This window comes from Furipterus horrens, unplaced genomic scaffold (assembly GCF_987537825.1).
Source record: "Furipterus horrens unplaced genomic scaffold, mFurHor1.1.pri manual_scaffold_2, whole genome shotgun sequence".
NCBI classification, from domain to species: Eukaryota; Metazoa; Chordata; class Mammalia; order Chiroptera; family Furipteridae; genus Furipterus; species Furipterus horrens.
The window spans coordinates 194,123,625-194,146,647 of NW_028327172.1; the positions used below are offsets into that span (position 1 = coordinate 194,123,625).

A 23,023-nucleotide genomic window follows, 5' to 3' on the forward strand; every position below is an offset into this window, starting at 1 on the left:
TATTGCCAAAAATATTTGTAAGCTTAAAAGTAGCCTGAGCAATTGGAAGTTTAAATAAAGTTTCTTTCTGTCAAACATGGTAGAAAGAAAAATTTTAACATTAAAAAATTTTTAAGATACAGAATGAAACTTGTAAGACATTGAAACAGGTCTTCTCTAAAGAAACAACTACGTTTTGATCAGGAAGCACTGTAACATAAATTAAAATAACAAAAACGGTAGTTAATCCAGGCTTTTCATTTTATAGATTTTAAAAACTGAGGTATGAAGAAATGATTTGTTCTAAATCACAAAAGAATGATAGAGAGAAGATGCATGATTAAAAATTTTCAACCAGCAGCATGCTTTATTTTCAAACAACATAGTTTCTACTTTTTTCCTGATTCTGACTATGTACCTAATACTGGAAACCAACAAAATAGTTTAAAACATTGCTACCTTGTTAGAGCAAGCTTAGCAAAATGCTGGTTGATGAGAACACACACTCTTCTTGGGGTGACCTGAGCACCACTGCAGCTAAGGGGCAGCAGGATAGTCTCAGAAAAGCTGCCCACTTCAACTTACTGTAGAGATGGTTATATTTAGTTTCTTATAAAAGAGAGTATTTAAAAATTTTGTTTTAAAAATATTTTATTGATTGTGCTGTTACACTTGCCTGAATTTTCCCCCATCTGTCACCCTCTACCCAGCACCTGCCACTCCCTTAGGCAATCTCCCCACCATTGTTCATGTCCATGGGATGGAACATGCGTATAAGTTCTTTGGCTACTCCACTTCCTATACTTTAGTTTACATCCCCAAGACTATTCTGTAACTACCTTTTTGTACTTCTTAATCCCCTCACCTTTCACCCATTCAGCCATAGCCCTCTCCCACCTGGCACAGTCAAAAATGCTCTCTGTATCCCTGATCGTCTCTCTGTTCTTTTTGTTTGCTTAGTTTTTTAGATTCAGTTGTTAATAGGTATGTGTTTACTGCCATTTTATTATTCATAGTTTTGATCTTTTTCTTAAATAGGTTCCTTTAATGTTTCCTATAATAATGGTTTAGTGATGATGAAGTCCTTTAGTTTTTTCTTGTCTGGGAAGCTCTTTATATGCCCTTTGATTCTAAAATGATAGCTTTGCTGGGGAGAGAAATCTTAGCTACAGGTCCCTGGTTCTCATGACTTTGATTATTTCTTGCCAGTCCCTTCTAGCCTGCAGTGTTTCTTTTGAGAAATTGGTTGACAGACTTAGGGGAACTCCCCTGTAGGTAACTGCTTTTCTCTTGCTGCTTTTAAGACTCTCTCTTTATCTTTAACCTTTGGCATTTTAATTATGATGTGTCTTGGTGTGGGCCTCTTTGGGTCCAACTGTTTGGAACTCTGTGCTTCCTGGAGTTGCATGTTTACTTCCTTTACCAAATCAGGGAAGTTTTCTCCCATTATTTTTTCAAATAGATTTCCAATTCCTTACTCTTTCTGTTCTCCTTCTGGCACCATTATGATGCAAATGTTGGAACACTTGAAGTTGTCCCAGAGACTCCTTACACTATCATTTTTTTTGGATTCTTTCTTCTTCTTGCTGTTCTGCTTGGTTGTTTTTTGTTTCTTTATGCTCTATATCATTGATTTGACTCTTGGCTTCATTCATTTCTGCTTGGCACTTTTTTATGCTGTTGAAGTACTCACTGAGTTCCATGAACATTCTTATAACCAGTATTTTGAATTTTGCGCCTCACAGATTATTCATCTCCATTTTCTTTAGTTCTTTTTCTGGAGTTTTAATTTTTTTTTTCAATTGCCCATGTTTCTTTGCCTCCTCATTTTGGCAGTCTCCCTGTACTTGTTTCTGTGTATTAGGTAGAGCCTCTATGATTCCCTGTCTTGGAAGAGTGGACTGTAGGGTCCAGTAGCATAGCCTCCCCTATCACCCAAACTGGGTATAGGAGGTGCACCTTTGTGTGGGCTGAGTAAACCCTTCTCTTGTAGTTGAGCATTGATTGCTGTTGGCAGGTCTATGGGAGGGATTTACCCAGGTCAGTAAGCTGAAGAACTGGCTGTGACCACTGACCACCAACCTTCACCCTCTGTGGAGGAACAGCTGTGCCAGGGCAAGGTGGTGGTGCTCTGAGGTTGTCTGTAGCTGTCCACTGGGTACACAGGCTCTGGGGTCTCCTCAGTGGTACAGGTTAGGACCAGCCACCACCTGTGTTATGCCTAGGGACACCCAGTGTGAACTACAAAGCAATCTGCAGCTCGCTGCTTCTTGTGCTGGGTAGAGCCAAACTGTGATCCAAAGCTGGCTGCTGCTAGTGCTGGCCCTGAGGCTGCTTAGTCAGAGATAGAAGGGCTGGGGGCAAGCCATAATTGTGTGGGGCAGAGGCCCAGGTAAACGCCAGGGCTAGGCAAAGTGTAAGCCCTGATGTCAGACACTTCAGTTCCTCCCCATATGCCACTAGTGCCTTTCAAGCTGCTACCCCAGTGGTGCTGGAGCTCATAGGGAGTGAGTCTAAGTTCATGTCTGGGTTCTTCAAGAGGAACATCTTGGGACTCCAGAAACTTTTCCACCAACTCAATCCATGCTCGTTTTGCAGCCAGAAGTTATGGGGGCTTATCTTCCAGGAAATGGAACCCTGGGCTTGGGGGCCTAGTGTGGGACTGCGACCCCTTGCTCCCAAGATATCCCTCCCAAATTTATATCTACTACACATGGGTTTGTGGACCTGCCTGTTCTGTGTCCCCACATCTCCACGTCCCCATGTCTCCTACCCTTCTGGATTGATGTGGTTTCTTTAGTTGTGTAGTTGTTGGGCTTTCATTCAACTCAATTTCTCAGTTATCCATAATTAGTTGTAATTTAGTTGTAATTTTGATGTGGTTGTGCAAGGAGGAGAGCCATGTTTACCTACACCTCCATCTTTGAAAATTTGTTTACATCACTAAGTATTTCTTTTTTGTGATTTATTTATGTATGTTTTTAAGTTGGATATGACACAGCATGATAAATTTAGTTTATTGTGTTTCAAATAGAACTTTAAGTATTTCCTTACTTTCCACTTAGTACTGCCACACCGACTGTGCTCCTGGGGGTGGACATAGCGGCAACAAAGTTCCACTGGCGAGCCTGAGGGTCCCATCTTTCCACTGTATTCAGATAGCTCCAGCCATCATGCCCTCCAACTGCATACATGGGACCTTCCAATACAGCCACACCTACAAGGAGACAGGAAAAAATACTCACTTAAGAATGGCATTTTAACTGAAATGTAAGTACAATAAATCTTAAACATGCAAATTTAACTAAACCAAAACTTTATAATATGGATATCTGGTTTATTCACAGCTCTTCTTAGTATATTGGCAGGTGAGTGAGTGGAAGAAATAGCACTACAACTCTGGTCTTAAAAGTTTTAGAGGCAGACTTCCAGCCAAGATGCAGGCCTAGACAGACACGCTGCATCTCTCTCCACAACTAAGAAGGAATACAACTACCTCAACTAGAGACAACCGAAGTTCCAGAAAATAGAGCTGCATGGAAGTCCAATAATTGAAGAAATAAAGAAGAAATACTCATCCAGACAGGTAGAAGGGGCGGAGCCGGGGCGGAGAAGACACAGTGTGGCGGTGGAAGCAGCGGTGGCAATAGCAAGCTGGCGGAAAGCATGGTCACACATTTTAAAAACTAGGGAGGGACACCTGGGGAGTGCTCCCAGCAGTAGACCAGACCACACAACTCATGGTCCCAGCGCCAGGAAAAATAAAGCGTCATTGCTTCTGACTGTGCAAACCATTGGGGGTTGGAGCAGAGGAAGAGGCTGCCACTCTCTCAGCAGAGTCCGCTTACTAGAGGGCCCCCACAGTCCTAGAATGTCTGCAGACCCACCCACTCTGGGAACAATGGCCAGGGCAGCAGCTAGAGAGGCGTCAGGCCCATACAGAATTGGGAGAGGTACCTGGAAAGAGGCAAGCGCTGAGCAAATGGCATTGTTCCCTTTCAGACCCCTCCCCCATATACAGCGCCACAACGTGGTGAAACAGGTCGCCTGTACTGACGAATACCTAAGGCTCCGTCCCTTACAACGTAACAGGTGTGAAAGCTCTACCTAAGATACAGAGGCAAACAAACGCAGGAACCTGTCAAGATGAGGAAACAGAGAAATATGGCCCAAAAGAGGGAATGAATCAAGGTTCCAGTGGGAGAACTAAGCGATGAGGACATAGCCAACCTAACAGACATAGAGTTCAAAACACTGGTGATAAAGATGCTCACAGGCCTGACAGATATGCTTAAGTATGGCAAATGCATAAGGGAAGAAGTGAAGGCTATGCTCAATGAAACAAAGGAAAATCCACACAAAACCAATGGTGAAGGGAAGGAAACCAGGGTTCAAATTAAAGATTTGGAACACAAGTGCAGAATGAAGAAGCAAGAATTGAAAAACATGAGGAGAGGCATAGGAACCTCTGGGGCAACTTTAAACATGCCAACATCCAAATCATAGGGGTGCCGGAGGAGAAAAAGAAGAGCAAGAAACTGAAAGCTTATGTGAAAAAAATAATGAAGGAAAACTCCCCAAATTTGGCAAAGAAAATAGACATACAAGTCCAGGAAGCACAGAGAGTCCCAAACAATCTAAATCCAAACAGGACTACACCAAGACACATCATAATTAAATGTCAAAAGTTAAAGATGAAGAGAATCTTAAAAGCAGCAGGAGAAAAGCAGAGTTACCTACAAAGGGGTGCTTATAAGACTATTAGCTGATTTCTCAAAGGAAGCTTTGCAGGCAAGAAGAGACCAGCAAGAAGTATTCAAAGTGATGAAAAGCAAGGACCCACAACCAAGAGTACTCTATCCAGCAAAGCTATCATTTACAATGGAAGGGCAGATGAAGTGCTTCTCAGACAAGGTAAAGCTAAAGGAGTTCATCATCACCAAGCCATTATTATATGAAATGTCAAAGGGACTTACTTAAGAAAAAGAAGATCAAAATTATGAACATTAAAATGACAACAAACTCACAGCTATCAACAACTGAATCTAAAAAATATAAACAAAATCTAACTAAGCAAACCAGAATAGGAACAGAATCATAGGTATGGGGATCATTTGGAGGGTTATCAGCTGGGAGGTAGGTGGAAGGGGGAGAAATGGGGAAATGGTGCAGGGATTAAGAAGCATAAATGGTTGGTAAAAATAGGCAGGGGGAAGTTACGAATAATATAGGAAAGGGTGAAGCCAAAGAACTTACATGCATGACCCATGGACATGAACTAAGGGGTGTGGGATTGCTGAAGGGAAGGGGGTACTGGGCGGAGGCGAGCAAAGGGAAAAATATGGGACTACTGTAACAACATAATCAATAAAATATACTTTAAAAATATTTTAGAGGCAATGTTTTGAGGTCACATAGTGGGAAATTATTAAAAACTACACAAAGTGTACAATTCCCATATTTAAAACATTTTTCAATAATATGGATTTAAAATATATTTGAGAAAGCATTTTTATTCCTTTCCCCCATTAATTCAGATTTGTGATATTTTTATTGCAGTTATATTTGATACCACTATCTATTGATGAATCATCATCAGGAAACTAAGGCAGGTTCATTTGTTCATTTACTCAACAGAACATAACAGATAAGGGCTCTGCCCTCATGGAGCTAATATTTTAGTTGGGAAACAGAAATATTTTGGGTATTGTTAATGCTATTAAGAAAAACTGAATTTATTAATGGTAGAGAGTTAGGGGGAGATCTCTCAGATAAGGTGACATTTGAACAAACACATAAGTGAAGTTAGGAAACCAGACATGGAGATATGTGAGGGAAGAGACGGTGAGGTAAAGGGAATCATATGTACTAAGGGCCCAAGGCTTGTTCAGCATGTCTGCAATAAAGCAAGGAGGCCAGCTGGGCCGGCAGGGTGAGTGACAGAGAGAGTGTAGGATGTGAGGGAGAGTGTGGAGCCAGATCATGCAGCATGGTTGGGGCTATTGCAAGCGTTTTGGGTTGTATTCTGAATGAGACAGAGAGCCTGTAGAAGATTTTGAGATGAGATGTGACATGATCACAGTCAGGTGAGATATAAATATGAACACTAGTGGGTCAAAATACAAAACTTGCACTACAAATACATTTTAATTTGTGAAATCATGGCCAGATGTGATATAAATATTCGTCATTCATACATATCCCAAATTAACATATTCTACTCATTGGTGCCCTACCAGTACTGGCTATTGCAGACACGCCAATGTATCTATAGGTCCTATTATATATAATATACATCCAATTATATGTGTGTGTACAATTAATCAAAGGACAGGAAGGAAAAAATAATGGTTCCATTTAGTCCAACACCTTAAATAGTATCTTTGATAAGAAATATTAGCAGCAGAACCAAGTTTTCAAAGGAAGTCTTCATATAATTTCCATATGCAAAGTGATAAAAGGAGTGTTTCCTACGTAAAAGTTCCTTTTATAAAGAGCTTTTATAAATTTAAAACATTTATTACAAGGTAAATTAATAAGAACAAGGCTGTTTTAAAAGATGCAAAAATCTAAAATAAAGGCTTAAAGTAGACACTTTGAGCTATGTAATCATTCTCCTTTGAACTTGCTGCAGTTCAATAAAAGTCTTTTGTAGGCCCTGGCTGCTGTGGCTCAGTGGATTGAGCGTCAGCCTGCGAGCAAATTGTCGCTGGTTCGATTCCCAGTCAGGGCACATGACTAGGTTGCACGTTAGGTCCCCAGCTGGGGGCGTGAGTGAGAGGCAACCACACAGTGATGTTTCTCTCCCTCTCTTTCTCCTTTCCCCTCTCTCTAAAAATAAAATAAACAAACAAATAAATTATTAATAAATAAAATTATTTTTAAAAAAAAGTCTTTTGTAGGGTACCTGGGACTAATGATAGGATTCCATGCTCAATCTAGTTTGCATAAAACATAGCTGGATCACGGACATTCTCATTCCATGTACCATATGTATAAGAATTTACCTCAAGTTAGAATTAAGTTTCTTTTCCCCAAGGAAGGGGAAGGTTTGCAGTTGAATCACACCATTGTCCCTGAATTTTATGGTTAACTCAAATTTATAAGCCTCATTCATGCTGCTTTTAAGATATATCTTCCCACATTCTGTGCTTATTTAATAGGCAATTTTATGGACTCAAGGGCAATGTTTGTAGTTTTCTTTTTAAAATCATATAGTTAATTTTAAGCTCCCTCTCTGCACCTTAGCTGTGACCCTGTGGTTTACTTCCTTACCAAACTTGAAACTTAAGACCACCTTTTACTGAAACCTAATTGCAACGAGTAGAGTCCCTTGTCTCTTTGGCCTTTTGCTATACTCTCTACCACTACCTAGATGGTATCTTCATGCCTAGATAATTTTCACTGGCTTTTTGGGGTAGCTTCTACTCAGGTGCTCAGTATTAATAAAGTGAGTTAGTAGAACGCTATTCAAACTATGCCTTCACTGTTACTCATCCATTTTTTAAACTCATCTTTTATGGTGGCCTATCAAATTCTTTATTGCAACTATTTTAAACCTTTTCCAAACTGTGGTAAATTGACAACAGGGCCACCAATTCTTCCTCTCCTTGAGTGCGATGTGACTCTGCTGCTCCTTCCATCAAGAGGAGATGTCTATTTCTCTACTCTTTGAATCTGAACTTGCCCATGTAACTTGTTCTGGTCAGTGGGGTGTCAGCAAACATGATGCAAACAGAAGCTTGGAAGTGTTTGTGCACTGGGCTTGCCTTTGCTTGCTGCTTTTGGAATCCTGTGACTGCCACACATGAAGAAGCCTGCACTAGCCTGCTGAATCATTAGCGGCGCTGGCCAGCTGCCTGTGTTTCACAGGCCAGCAACCTGCCTACCACCACACATGTGAGTGAGGCCAGCCTGTCAACCCATCAGCCTTCCACAGATTAATGAGAAAACAGAGCACAGATGATCCAAGACAGCCCAGACCAGAGCAGCCTAACCCGCAGATCCATGAACTAAATAAACAGTTGGTGTAAGCCTCTAAGTTTTGCAGTGGTTTGTTATACAGCAAAAGCTGGGTGATACTCATGTATTTCAAGCCTCATGTCATTTTATTTCCACCTCTTTCACTCTCACCAAATAATTCTTTCTATTTCACCTACTCTTTCTCTTATGGGAAAAAGAGAGGTCATCTGATACAAGATTCCTAAATTCTCTTTTATCATCTCAGAGTGAGCCATTGGTTTCTGGAGGGTAAAGATAGTGTCTTCCACATTTTTACATACCTGCAGAGCAAAGAGTATGGCATACGGCACATGTTAATTTGTGTCTGCTCAGTGAATTACTAAATGTAAAAATGAAAAGTATCTATCATTACATTCTCTGTGCCACCTCCAAATTGTTTTGGGTTTTACTCATTTCTGCTTAAAAACCATGGGATACAGATAGAAAACAATAGTGCTAAAAATTTTCAAAATAACATTTCAATTAAGTTAGATAATACTAATTGTCAACATGAAACATACATGTCCAAAGGTGGCTTGTTGGTCTATCATTCTACACTGAAACATTCATGTTTTTTTGCCCTTGCCGGGTGGCTCAGTTGCTTGGAGTGTTGCCCCACACATTAAGAGGTAGTGGGTTTGATCCCCAGCCGGGGCATATACCTAGGTTGTGGGATCGATCCTTGGTCGGGGCACATATGAGAGGCAAAGGATCGATGTTTCTCTCTCACATTGATGTTTCTTTTTCACTGTCCCTTCCTTTCTCTCTAAAATCAAATAAACATATCCTCTGGATTAAAAAATAATTTTCATGCTTCTATTTGTACTCATTGCACATATACATGTATGCATATGCTTGTATTCTGTGCTCCCACTTCTCAGATAACAGATCACGTGAAGGAATGCGTGGTGACTGCTGCTGACCCTGCAGCTGCCACACTGGTTTTCTTCTGCCTGGTACAGATGTAAAAACGCTGTGGAGCCCAAACACACAGTACTATGCACCGATCTGCAGTTGCGCTCACCAAGGCCATGCCTGTGGGTGGACATAGGCGGCATCACACTCCAGGTTTTTGTTCTGGGGTTGTAGCATTCGACAGTGTTCAGAGTCTTCAGTCCATCTCTCCCTCCGACCACGTATAGTTTGTCATCCAACACCGCAACACCGAACTGTAGCCTCCTCCCATTCATATTTGCGACAGGAGTCCACATATTTGTACGGAGATCATACTTTTCAATGCTTGTTGCTCCTTAATGGTAATATATAAGTTATGTGAATAAAAATTTCACCATGATTATTTTATGAAATCATACATACAAAAGTATAGTTTTATTAGCATTGATGATAATACTTTTATTATATTCCAATAAACCCTTTCATGATCTGGCCCCTGTTTATATCCCTGACTTTGTCTGCTAATATTCTCCAGGGCATACAAGAGGGCATAGATCTCCTACTATTCTCCATGGCATACACCATGCTATGGTATCAAAAAGTAAGTGAAAAATTATCTATCAAAGGAGGCTGAGAAGCAATAGCTAGAAGTGGGAAGAAAAGCAGGGTAGTCTAGTGTCATGGAAACCAAAGGAAGAAATGTTTAGAACAGATAGGACTATGAATAGTATCAAATGCTACCGAGAGGGTCAAGTAAGATGAAAACTAAAAAGTATTACTAGATTTAGCTACGTGGAGGTCACTGGTGACTTTAAGAAGAGTCCCTTGTTTGAGTGGCTGAGATAGGATTGGGAGGTGAGGAATGGAGATGATCCTTTGGAGAAGTTTGGCTCTAAAAGGGAGGAGAGAATGATGGGAATTACTAGATGGGTTGAGAGAGGTTTTGTCTTGCTTTGCTTTTAAAATTGGAGAAACTTGAGTTTGCTTAAATGGTAATGAGAAGGATCTAGTTATAAGGAAAGAAGCTGAAAATATAGGTTTTGACGGGATCCTGAGAGGCAGGGCAGGGCAGGGTCAGAGCACAGGTGAGGGCAGATTTTGACAAAAGAAGGGAGAGGATACACATCCTGTTGCGACCAGGGAGGGTGAAAGCATAAGTGCGGATCATGTGCTTTGGGAACTATGGGTGTGGGAAGTTTAGGGAGTAATCGCCTGATGAGGTCTACATTTTTTTTAAGAATTGGAAGATTCAAAGAACTCTTGTTGTCTTTATTAAGTGACACCAGTGGAGTTAAGGGGAAGAAAAGCCCCACCCCTCTTAAAAAACTCCAACCCCCACTTAGGAAGAGTTTGGTTAATGTCTACTTTATTCCCCTCTTCTAAGCTTCTAATACACTATGCAATCGGTGCTATTCTTATAGAATTACAATCAGGACAAACATTTATCCTAATGAATTTGTTATAATTAGGTCATCAGAGCACTGATACTATTGATAATCTCCTAAAATTTAGAAATAGTTTTATTATATATTTTCTTATTATTGTAGTTCTATTATTTATTTCCTCTACAAAAATTTTTAAGTTATTTGAAATAAATCCCAAGTCTTTTTCTATCTCTATATTCTCACAGGGCCATATAATAGACTTCTTAGTATATAGTAGCTGTTCAAAAATATTTTTGAATTTGAATAATCTTTATTATTTTTAGCTATAAGGAGATTTTTCTCCTGCACTCAGATTATTTTAATAATAGTATTCTTGACTCATCACTCTAAATCTGATCTTAAAAACTTTCTTTGTTAAATAAGAAGACAATGCCAATCATTCTTCTTCACTAATGGATTTAAGAAATATTTTAACTTTAATTTATTTCTTTATATCTAGTTCACTCAACAGTATCATAGTCTTATATATCGGTAACTAAAAATTCTTTTGCTAATATCAAACATAATTCTTATATGAAATCTGAAAACACTGTCTAAAACATGTATCTTAATATATATCAAAGCATAATAAATTCTTAACAACTGCAAAATTCTATATAAAAGTTTAGAACTTCCCTAATTTATACTAAAGAATTAACCTGTTAGGTTTGTGCCAGGAGCTGGGTGGGCCAGTTCAAAGCCTTTATTGAAGGATGTTCAAGCAGGTGGCTGATTCCGAGGAGACTACAGCACCAGGGGAAGGGGTACAGGGATTTTTAAGGGCTTGAAGCAAACCCTCAGCGGGATGGGCCACCCTGCTGGTCAGCTCAGGTGTTTGTGAAAGAACAATGTCCCCTGATTGGGGATGGCTGTCAGGAGACTTACGTAAGTGATTAAAGAGAGGGGAAGAGGCAATGGGGGTGTAATTAGCTCTCAGTAGGATGTGGCGGCTATGCCATAGTTGCCGCTGTTAATGGGGAACCTTGTAATTGGGTGCATGGCCGGCATCACAGACCCTTTTTGTTTTAGCACAGGTGGTGGCTCAGGTACTGTGTGACTGCAGGCCATAGTTTCCAAGGACACAGTGACCACTGGCCACAGGCAGCAGGTTACAGGGCAGGCAGCATGGGGTCTCTGGCCCTAACATAACCTTTAAAAAGAGTAGGCACAAATATATGGTATTCCCTCACTTATCGCGGGTATTATATTCTAGACTCCCCCGCGAGAGTGAAAATCTGCGAAGCAGGAACCTTGCATTTATTTTAGTATTTATATATATTTTAAGGCTTTATAAACCCTTCCCACACACTTATAAACTGTTCCCAGTCCCTTATTAACCTTTCCCACACTTTTATAAACACTCCTTATGTCTTAAACATATTCTACACTCTTAAACCTATGTCTCTTTAACAACATATGTATACAGTACCTCAAAATCCCACGATATAGCAAAAAATCCACGATAAATAATTAAATATAATTTTAAAAAATCCTGTGATACAGCGAGGCGGCAATAAGTGAACTGCAATATAGAGAGGAACTACTGTATTCTAACATTTTCTTAGTAGCTATTTAGAACCAGCCCCAGTTTATTTGTTGGGCTCTATATTAAACAGAAGCGATCAAGAACCCAATGAGCAGACTACTATCCAACTAATGCTTTTCATTACACAGACACTGGAAATAAGGTAAGGCCCAGGAAGACAGCTTGAAGAGGGTGGAAGGTCTGAGTGTTTGTTTGCTAAGAAAGACTCAGAAATAATGTTGGTCAAACCACAAGGGCCATGTTACAGAAAGACTCAAAATCTAGAAAGAGGAATTAACACCTTCTGTGGTAAGAAATAAAAAAATTGCAGGAGTTTTTGAGCAGAGTAGTAACAAGTTACCAGAAAAGTTAACAGAGCACATTATAGTCTCCATAGTCAAACTGACTGAATCCTCACTTCACCACTAATTAATTAGTTGCGTGATCCTGGGAAAGTTACTGAAATTCTGTCTTGGTATCCTCGTCTATTTAAGAGGGTAATAATAACACTCTTAGAGTTGCTATTAAAATGAAATAATATAGGTCAAGTGCTTAGCATAATGCCTTGCCCACATTAACAACATAAATAAACATGATCCAAATATGTGGGCTGCTAGGAGGCTCATTGGAATTAGAAAGATAGTAATGGAAATTTGGAAATATAAGACCTATTTGAAAAAAGTCACTTGGTGACTGCAGATTTTAAGGTTTGAGAAGGGGTTGGGGGGGGCGGCAACAGTAGATATATATTGTCTACTTTGGGTACTTGGTATCTGAGTTCCCTTCCCATGCTTGGGGAATGTTACACTGTATGTATGAGTCTTGATGAGAGGCAGGAGCCCGTCTCCCAGAAAGATGAAAAGACAGATAAACATTTTCTTTGTTCTTGGAAGTTTAGGGTACAGGACTGAGCTAAACATCATCAAATGGATGCTTGCAGCTAGTATTTAAAATCTAAAGCAGGATTTAGAAAGAAGATGTAGCTCCTGCCTGTTTCTCAATAGCCTTCCAATAAATTTCTTATCTACTTATATGAGGCAGAGTTGGTGTCCACCGAAGAATGATGAATTATAAATCCAAGTTCTCAAGTCTGGGAGATGTGGTCTGAGAAGCTTTGAACACACAAAATTTGAGGTGAAAGTTGAACACGAAACAGTGTATTTTATGCAAGCTGGAAATATAAAAATAAAATCAAAGCTAGAGAGTATAATTAATACGGGGATAACAGTTAAAGCCTTGGAAAAGAGAGGGAAAGATAAGCAGCGTTAGGAATCACTACAAAGCTAAGCACCAGTTCTAGGTTCAGAGCAGATACTTAATACTTAGTTTTCCAGACTGATTATCTGGACTGTGGAGATCTACTATTTATACTATAACTCTAATCAGTTATCTTACTTTATGCATTTCTGTACTGTTTACTCATCGAGCCTATATTTAGAACTTAAGCATCTATATATACATAACACTATGCTATGTGTTAAATGGAATCATATCCATATGTCTGTATCTATATCTATCTTTGTCTCCACAAACCTAAAAGTAACAATATAAGACTTTATATAAGAACTCATATTTTTATATTCCTTAGAAATGTCGCAGAGAAGAGAAACCTTTAGATGTGATTAATGCATCAAGTGCATTAGCCATACAAGTAATTCAAGAGAAGGCAGAGGACAATCTTCATACATTAGACAAATACTTACTGATGCTGTCTAAGTGCAAGGCACTGTTCTAGGCTCTGGGAATATGTTAGTGAACACAGCAAAATCCTTGCTGTTCTGGAGCTTGCTTGAGGGGAAGAGGTAGACACACTTTCATAAACGAAAGTATCAGGTGCTACGAAGAAACATGAAGCGGAGTAAAGAGATAGAAAGTGGTAAGCAAAAGATTAGAAAGTGACGGGCAAGAGGTTGCTACTGAATGGTTACAGAAGTCCTCTTTAACATTTGAGAGATCTGAGTGAGTAATTTCTGTAAGGCACAGAACATCCATGAGAGGAATAGTTAGGGTAATAAGTCTGACATGCGATGCTTGGCATGCTAGAGGAACAAGGAGGCCAATGGGACTGAAGCAGAAGGAGGGAGGGGACAGGGAGAACGAGCTGAGATCAGAGAGGCAGCCAAAATCAGGGCGGTATTGTCAGGGGATTGCAGACTGTTAGAATTCAGAGGAAGAGATTAATGTATACTGAGAGATAATACCTAGAAAGCTCCTAGCACAATACCTGGCACTGGATAGGCAGTATGTACGGTGTTGGGTCTATCATTATTACTAGTAATAACTGTTGCAGGAATGGTACAAAGAATTTCTAGATGCTGTTGACCCAGATTTCCCAAATTTTTTTATTTTACTACATATTCTTTCTATGTATGTATGTATTTTTTCCTTGAATTGTTTCAGAATAAATTGCAGAAATGATGCCCCTGTACCTTTAAATACTTCAGTGCATCTTCCTCAAAAAAAGAAATTCTCTTACAAAACCATAATACAATCACCAAAATCTGGAAATTAACATTAATACAATGCTGTTACCTAATCTGCAGACCTTATTTGGATCTTGTCATTTGTCCCAGTTATGTCCTTTATAGCAAAAGAAAATCCAAGATGATGCATTATAATAGCTGTCATATCTCCTTAGTTTCTTGTAACCTGAAACAATTCCTAAATCTTTTCTGTATTTTTGACACTGATATTTTGGAATATTACAGACAAGGTATTTTGTAGCATGTCTCTCAACTTGGATTTGTCTTTTTCTCATGAATAAATTCAGTTTATACACTTTTGCATGAGCACCACAGATGTGCAGCTGGGTTCCCTGTGCGTCTTATAAAGTGCACATGCTGCTGGGTAGTCTCATTACTGGCATATGACCTCCGATCACTTGGTTAAGGTGTTACGTGCCAGGTTTCTCCAACGTAGTAATACTATTTTACCCTTTGTAACTAACAAGCAGATGGTTGGGAGATCCTTTGAGGCTAAATATCCTGTTGCCAAACTTTCACCTACTAGCCTCAGCATCCATTGATGATTCTTGACTGAATTAGTTATTATAATGATGGTTGCCATATGGTGATTTTTCTCATCTTATCTTTGCTTCTACATTTATTAGTTGGCATTCTACTATTATAAGGAAGAGCTTTCCTTTCTCCCTTCTTTATCTGAATCAGTGTGATCATCAATACTTATTGATCTAAAAGTTATAATCTTTATTTATTTTGATGCTGAAATTATCCTAGATTGGACCATGATAGCCCCTACAGACTGTGTTCCTTGACCCATCTTCATCATTCTTTGAGCACTTCCTACTTTCTGGCTCTACAAGATGTTCTAGTCTTGTGTTGTACTTTTTCTACCCCAACGTTAGAGCCAACCATTTCTCCAAAGAGCTCTTTGGCCATATTTATTACTATTTCAAATCCATTTTTCTTCTGTTTCCCCAAATAAGAGATTACTTAATACCTTTTGTTGAATCCATTCCACCAACCGCAAATAATGTACCAACAGTTGACTTCCTAGGTTTTGTCCGAGGACTTTGTAACATGGGCCGTCTCTCTGGTAATAAGTGATACTTCATTGCTTCCATAATTAGTTTCTGACATTCTATATCATCCCGAAAAAGTGCATTATTTTCCATGTCTGCCAGGAACTAGGAAAAAAAAAAGTGAGTATATATACTGAATGATCGAGAAAATGATAAATGTAAAAGAATAAACTACATAGTTCACAAATGGAAATAATTTCATTTAAATTTTAATCTTAATTTTAAAAACTCCAAGTCTGGACACCTATTCCAAGTAAGATATGCAACACTTATAAGAGTTATGTTTTAAATTTCATTGAAAATAAAAAAAAAACTGTGAGGGATAAGCGGTATGCTCTAAAATCTTAATAGTGTTTATCTCTGGGTAATAGGGAGACTGGTGCTTTTTTAATTGTTTTTTTTTTTTTTTTACTATTTTTCTATGTTTTCCAGATTTTCTAAAATAAATCATCTTATTTTCTTAATTATAAATAATTTTAACTGAAGAGGAATAATTATAAGTTGACTAATTATAGACTGCATTTATCTGTCCTCTTTACAATCTGCAAACAACAGCAAAAACAAACTTAACAATTTCTTAAGGAGCAAAGAACTCTAACTGGTGATTATTCTAAGAGAATTAAAATCATTTGTGAGTCACCAAATCCTATTTTTTTAACTTGTGTGGTTTTATGTAAATGCATATACCCTTCCTCTAAAAAATGTATTTCTAAATAGAGTATGAGTTGAAGAACATTTTAATTTTCTTCCAGATAGACAGCCAGTTCTGCATGAGCACCATGTATGAAATGATCCCCTTCATTTCCAACCAGTTGAAGCTTGGTCATATATTACATTCTCATAAATAGATTCTGGATAAATGAGATCTATTTTTTGAATCTTTGTTCTGTTCCATTGATCTTATTTGTCTATTCCTATTCTAATACCATATAGTTTTAGTGTTTTTATAGCATTTCTAATTATCTGATATAAATTGAACCTCATTGTTCATTTTAATAGTTTTCTTGCTATTTTTGAATCTTTACTTTCCATATAAACTTGAGATAAATTTATCTAATTCCCCTTCACCATCTTGGTCCTTTTGGAATTCTAATAAAAGCTGCATTAAATTTCTTTATTAATTTTAGGAGAATTTACATTTTTATGCTATTAAGTTTTTCTGTTGAAGAAGCCTTTCCTTTTGTTGTACTGCTTTCTTCATATAGGTCTTGTGCCTTTCTTTTATTAAATATATTTTTATGTATTTTATTATTTTTATTGCTATTGAAAATAAAGTTTTAAATTTGTTTTACATATTTTTTTTTACTGGAAAAGAGGTAAATCTATTGATTATTTTATATCTGTATTATAACCTACACTTTACCACATTCCCTTATAAACTTCTAGCTATTAGGCATACAATCGTAATCATCACCAGTTGGCATCTTTTTCTAATGTGTATGCCTATTATTCCAGTTTTATTTTATTATTGCAATTACTAAACCCTTCCAAGCAATGTTAAGTAATTCGAGTGACAGAGTATTTCTGTTGCTGGTTTTAATTGATATGGTTTCAGTGTTCCACTATTTAGGATAATAGTTGCTGTAACATTTAGTAATCCATCTTTATTATATTTAGGTTGTTTTCTTCTTTATCTATTTTACTTTAGAGTCTTAAAATTAAGAATGATTGTTAATTTTTTTCCAAATATCTTTTATACATTTATTGATATGATCATATGGCTTTTTTTTCTCACTTAAGTTATTAATATAATTAATAATTACCTCAATGGATTTCCTGAAACTCAACCATTCTTGCATTCCTGAAAAAAGACGTTCCTGGTCTTCCTTTTGATACACTACAGAATTGCATTTAATAAGAAGGTATATTTTACATATCATATAATTTACTATTTCAAGTATGCAATCCAGTGGTTTCTAGTAATTGAGCAATTACGGTAAATTGAGGAATTTACCGTAAAACAGTTGTGGAGCATTTTCATCACCTCAATTAAATTATGCCTGTTTACTGTCAATCTCTCTCCCCATCTTCTGTCCCAACCACCAATCTGTCTTAATAGATTTGCCTTTTTACATGTTTTATATAAATAGAACCCTACAATATGTAGTCTCTTATATCTTGCTTTTTAAATTTTTGTTTTTGAGGCCCACTATGTTTTGAGGTCCACCCATGTGTGGCATGTATCAGTATTTCATTTCTTTTTATTGTTGAATATTCTGTTGTATGGTTCTACAACATTTTGTCTATCTGTACATCAGCTGATGGACACTTAGGCTGTTCCAGTTTCGGGCCACTATGAATAAAGCTGTTAAGAACATTTGTGAGCAAGTGTTCATGTGAATATATGTATTTCATTTTTTTTTTTTTTTGAGTAGACATCTAGGAGTAGAATTGCTGGGGCATATGGTACATTTATGTTAACTTTTTAAGAAACTGCCAACCTGTACGCAAAGGTGCTGGCACCGTTTTACATTCCCACCTGTAGTGTATGAGAGTTCCCATCTCTCCACATTCTTACCGACAAATGTTACCATCTCCTTTGTCTCAGACATTTGAGTGAGTGGGAAATGTGGTTTTACTTTGCATTTCCCTAATGACTAACAATATGGAGAACATGTTCATGTTTTGATAATGGAAGAAACTAAAGAGTTTCCAAAAGAAGTCATTGTAAAATAATTTGTGGCCTTTGGAAACCAAGAACACCACAGTAAAGGCCAAAAAGCCAAATTAAGACATAAGCCTCAGGACTTATGTTAAAGTATACATTTTGGTATTAGTTATTCCATATTTTTCCTGTGCACACAAATACAGTTATGCTTGCTCCAGAAAGCATTAATGAATTTAAACTGAGTTGGTTTGTTTAGGTTAATCTTAATGTTTATATTACTTCTATTACACATTACGTTAGTCTTTTCTAAATAAAAATAAAGGTGAAAAAAGTGGGCAGGGAGGGGGGGAGGCAATGGGAGAAAAAGTGGGACAACTGTAATAGAAAAACAATAAAGATAAATAAATAAATGTGAAAAAAATTGTAAAAAGTAAAGTCTTGAGAGACTTAGGTTACTGCAATTTGAAGTAAAACATATTAGCATGCTGACAGTCTATAATTATGAATAAGTGGGATTAATTATATATTTTTTCCTCCCGAAGGAATTAATTATATTTAAGTAGAAAGAGAAAAGTAATAGAAGAAAATATGAAACCATTAATCCACGTATCAAATTAATCAAATGGAAGATACCGCAGATCATCTGGGAAATCATTCACAAGGCAATAAGGGAGAAGCACAAAATATAGATCGGGGTATATTCTGCATTTTAGGTGAATATTATGTGCCTTCTCTCCCATAAAAGAAGGGAAAAATAAAAGTATTTTGAAAATAAAAGAAATGTTTTCAATTTGTAAATTTTACCTCTACTTACACACTTGTTCAGCATATGACTATTTCTCCAAAACTGTCCCCTCTCCAATACAGAATATGAATGACTTATGAACTCTGTAGGCTTTAAAAAATGTTTTGGTATCATAAGCTTGTAAATTAAAGAAAACACTAAAGGTAAATACAGGGTATATTCAGGTCCTTTGATATATTTTTAAATTGCATTTGTGTGTGTGTGTGTTGAGTTTTATAAGTTCTTTATAAATTTTGGATAGTAACCCCTTTATCAGTTGTATAGTTAGCAAATATGTTTCTCCCATTCCTTTGGTTGTCTTTTTATTTTGTTGATTGTTTCCTTTGCTGAGGAGAAACATTATAGTTTGATATAGTCCCATTTATTTTTTCTTTTGTTCCTCTTGCCTGAGGAGCTGTATCAGAAACAATATTGCTAAGAGAAATGTCCAAGATTTTACGACCTATGTTTTCTTTTAGGATTTTTATGGTTTTGAGTCTTATGTCAAAGTCTTTAATCCACTTTGAGTTTACTTTTGTGTATAGTGTAAGAAGGTGGTTTAATTTCATTTTTGGGGGATATATCTGTCCAGTTTTCCCAACACCAGATGTTATGTGGGTGCTTCTTCCTGGCTCTGGGGCTCTGGGCTGGGGAGCCCGATGTGGGGTTGAGGGCCCACACTCCTCTCCCTCAGGGGGAACATTTGTAGCTGAGACTCTGGAACCTCAGCCACTGCCTGCAGGAGTGGCACGACCCCTTTTCACATCTTTGCCTTTCCCACCAGTCTCTGCCATAGGCAGTTAGCCAGGCATGGACAGAGTAGGAATGACAGGCCAAGTACTGAAGGTCATCCAGGATGGACAGTCCTGAGTGCCTAGCAACAGGCAAACTGAGAAAATTAGTATTTTAGGCTAGGACCTTACCTGATCCCTCAGGTTGACCTTTCCACCCTTAGCACATTGCTACTGACGCGGTTTAGACTCCCTGATCTTTCACATTGCTAGTTATGCGGTTTAGACCCTTGGTATTTTATATCACTAGTCATGTGGTTTAGACCCCCTTAAAGGAGGAACAAGGTGGCCAGAGAATAGCCTCATATGACTCCCATATAGCCCCTGCATGGCCATTCCCATGAGCATTAAGCTCCAAGAATAGTGAGGATCTGGCCTGCCTCAAATAGCCTTAGGGACAAAGCCTCGAGTCTGCTGAACAGAGACAGAGTTTTGGTCAAACTAGAGATAACATTTAGGTTTCAGCTGTGTTTTAGCTCCAGGCCCAGAAAAGCAGCAAAATCAGATGAAGCTATGCCATGGCTGACATCAAGACCAGCTGCAATGACTAATTATCACCCCCCAACACACGCACACACACACACACACACACACACACACACACACACACACACACACAGCGCCAACCAATCAGCAGAGGTTCCGACTCTGAAAGGACAGACCTGAAAAGCTGATGAATATTCTATTGAGATCCTTTCCTGAGACCTCCAGATAAAAAACCCTTAAGACAAAGGACCCAGTGTATGCTTGCAGGCGCTTGCTCTCTCGCCCGCTCTCTCTCTCTCTCTCTTTCTCTCTCTCTCTCTCATGCCCATGCCTTTCCCCAGCCCCTTCTATCCACAGGCATGTTCTCTCTGGAGCACGTTTGTGTCTTTTTTCCTATCTTTTCCCCAGGTGCGTTTTCTTTGCCTTTTTCATAAGCTCCAGGGGCCCTTCTTTTGCCTCTATAACTTATTTCTTGAGTCCACATAGCCCATCTGGCTCACTTCTTCTACCTCTGTGACTTTCTAAACAAACTTTTGCCTGTATTTAAGTCTCAACTCTGAATTCTTTCTTAGCCAAAACTCAGGGACTGAGTTACGACATCTGGTGCCATTCACCATTAACATCTCAATGTAGCTTGTGCTGTAAATCCTTGGTTATAAGACTTCCAGTCAGCTAGTCTTCAGTTGGTTTTTCAGGCTGATTCTTCTACATTTCAGCTGTAATTCCAGTTTGGTCCTGGAAGGAGGTGAGTATAACATCTACCTAGTTTGCTACTGTCTTGGATCTCTCCGTACCACTATTATTTATAGCACACAGAGCACTTTTCTGATCCTCATAATAATCCTGTGACATGGTCAGAGAGGATGTTACCCCCACTTGACAGATGAAGAAACTGAGGTGTGTGAATATGCTAGGTCACAGAATTTTAAAATCTCAGAGCTGGAACTATTATCGTGTCTCATTAATTTATGTATCACAGAATTCAGCATTTAGTGAATACGTAATAAGTGTGTTGTAAATGAAGTAATCTAAAATTTCTGGTTCCTAGCATGTAATGTTCCTTTTATTAGCAGTTTTACTAATTCTTCAATTGCTAGGGTAGGTTTGTAGCTGAGTCAAATAAAATTACTAACCCCAAAGCAACAATGTTACTTAATTGATGCAATTTAGGTTACTTAATTGATGCAGCCAGACCTGTTGAGTTGAAAACATAAACAGAATGTTTTTTTAGTTATCTTTTCACTTAAACACTTCATGAGAACATATGTGAAATAACCCTATGGGATAGAATAGTAAGGAAAAAAACCCTATAGACAAGTATATATAATGTAATTAGCATAAAGCAAATACTCAAATTTTGTTGAAATTATGACATTGTTTTTAAATAATCAAAAATTGCTTACCTGTGGTGCAAGAAGAGGTAGCCTAATATAAGCCAAAAGTTTACTGAGATCTTTCCGTCTCTGTTCCAAATCGTGACGGACCCAAGTAAGAAGTGCATTCAGTATCGTTTCCTCGTTAGGAATGTTCATGTCATCACTTGCCAAGAGCTTTGCAATTTCGCTGGCTGGTAATAATACAAATTCCTGGTTTCGAATTACTTCCATGAAATGTTCCTAGAGAGGAAATAAATATCATATAAACAATACTGTTTTTCTGTCCATCAAGTTTATTTAAAAGAAACTAAACAGTTCTGAATTAGATGCCAAAACCCAGTTTATACTTTAAACCTTCCTTACAATTTATTACTGCTTGCTAGGAAAGAAACACAGTAGAAAATAAAAAGTAAACTACAACCATGTTGTTAAACTTTTTATTTCTATATTAAGTAGAATTAAAGAATATCACCTATTAATTTTAAAAATGGACGTGGGACTTTTAGGTATAGCTTTGTTCAAGTTAGGGATTAATTCTGCCATGTCTTTCAAAGGAAGATAAACAAATTAGTCACTGAGATGTACCGTGCTCTAACATTAAAAGCTAGTTTAGATTTGTGGTTGTCGTAGAATTTGACCAACCGTGGAGCCCAATACCTGGGTGAGCTGTGAAGCTATTTCTCTTACCCAGAAATGACCTCCAGGCTGCCTAGATTTCCCAAGACCATTCTGGACCACAGAAATCTTCTCAGACTCTGCTCAGGGAAGAGTGTGTGTCTGTAGGGCTATCCGAAAACCAAATTGGCCTTTAAGAGTGTTTTCACGTTACCTGTCAGATCACACAGGATTTGAGGTCTGTTTGAAAACTTTAATTTTCTCTGATATATGTACAAAGTTCTACTGGTCTCATAGGAAAAAGAGACCAAGTAAAAGTGTTGACCTAGAATGCACTGGGACTCCAGGGTCTTATACCGAAGGTGATTCAGTCCTGGCCACATGCTAGAATCATGTGACTTTAATTTGAAATGGGAGATAGAAATGTCTTTAGATACGAGACAGTGACTTTCATGAGGCTATTATGCTAAGCAATCTAAAGAGAAGGGAAGCTTACTCTCTGCTATACAAGATTACAAGTCTTAATGCATGGATTGATTACATAGTTATACATGCAAATGCTAGATATATTGTTCCTTAATGGTTTTCTTATACTTCCTACTGTGCTAAGACTGTCTCAGCATACAGAGTTTTAGTAAAATAAGCTAAGGCTGTTTAAATTAGAGCTACAGATAAGGACTATCAATAACTATCTTCTATATTAAAATGAGAATTATATTTTCCATACAGTCTCAAGTAACCCTAGTTAGGTACTGATATAAAATATATCTTGGGTTGACATTCTTTTCTGCAGAAATTCTTAAGAGGGAAACCATACATGAATAATTAACTAAATTCAACTGCTTCAATTCATCATGATTTGTTAAAGATGCCCAAAACAATCTATTTTAAATGACTGATTATCCTTTTCAGAACTGTATTTTAATAAAACCTCAATGCTGGAATGGCTTCAAGCAAAATTTTCTATGCCACTGTATAATGACATTATAAAATGATTTG

The 23,023-nt window shown here is 37.8% G+C and overlaps 1 protein-coding gene across 1 annotated transcript in view; it reads right to left on the minus strand.

The window, feature by feature from the left end:
• The window catches only part of LOC150020229 (kelch-like protein 5), a 42,775-nt gene that overhangs the window by 13,160 nt on the left and 6,592 nt on the right, over positions 1-23,023 (minus strand). The window contains exons 4-7 of the mRNA XM_090268189.1: positions 21,437-21,649; positions 15,283-15,469; positions 9,005-9,229; positions 3,034-3,196 (exon numbers count right to left, since the gene is read on the minus strand). Coding sequence (XP_090124315.1) covers positions 3,034-3,196; positions 9,005-9,229; positions 15,283-15,469; positions 21,437-21,649 — 788 coding nt within the window. The remainder of the gene's footprint in view (positions 1-3,033; positions 3,197-9,004; positions 9,230-15,282; positions 15,470-21,436; positions 21,650-23,023) is intronic.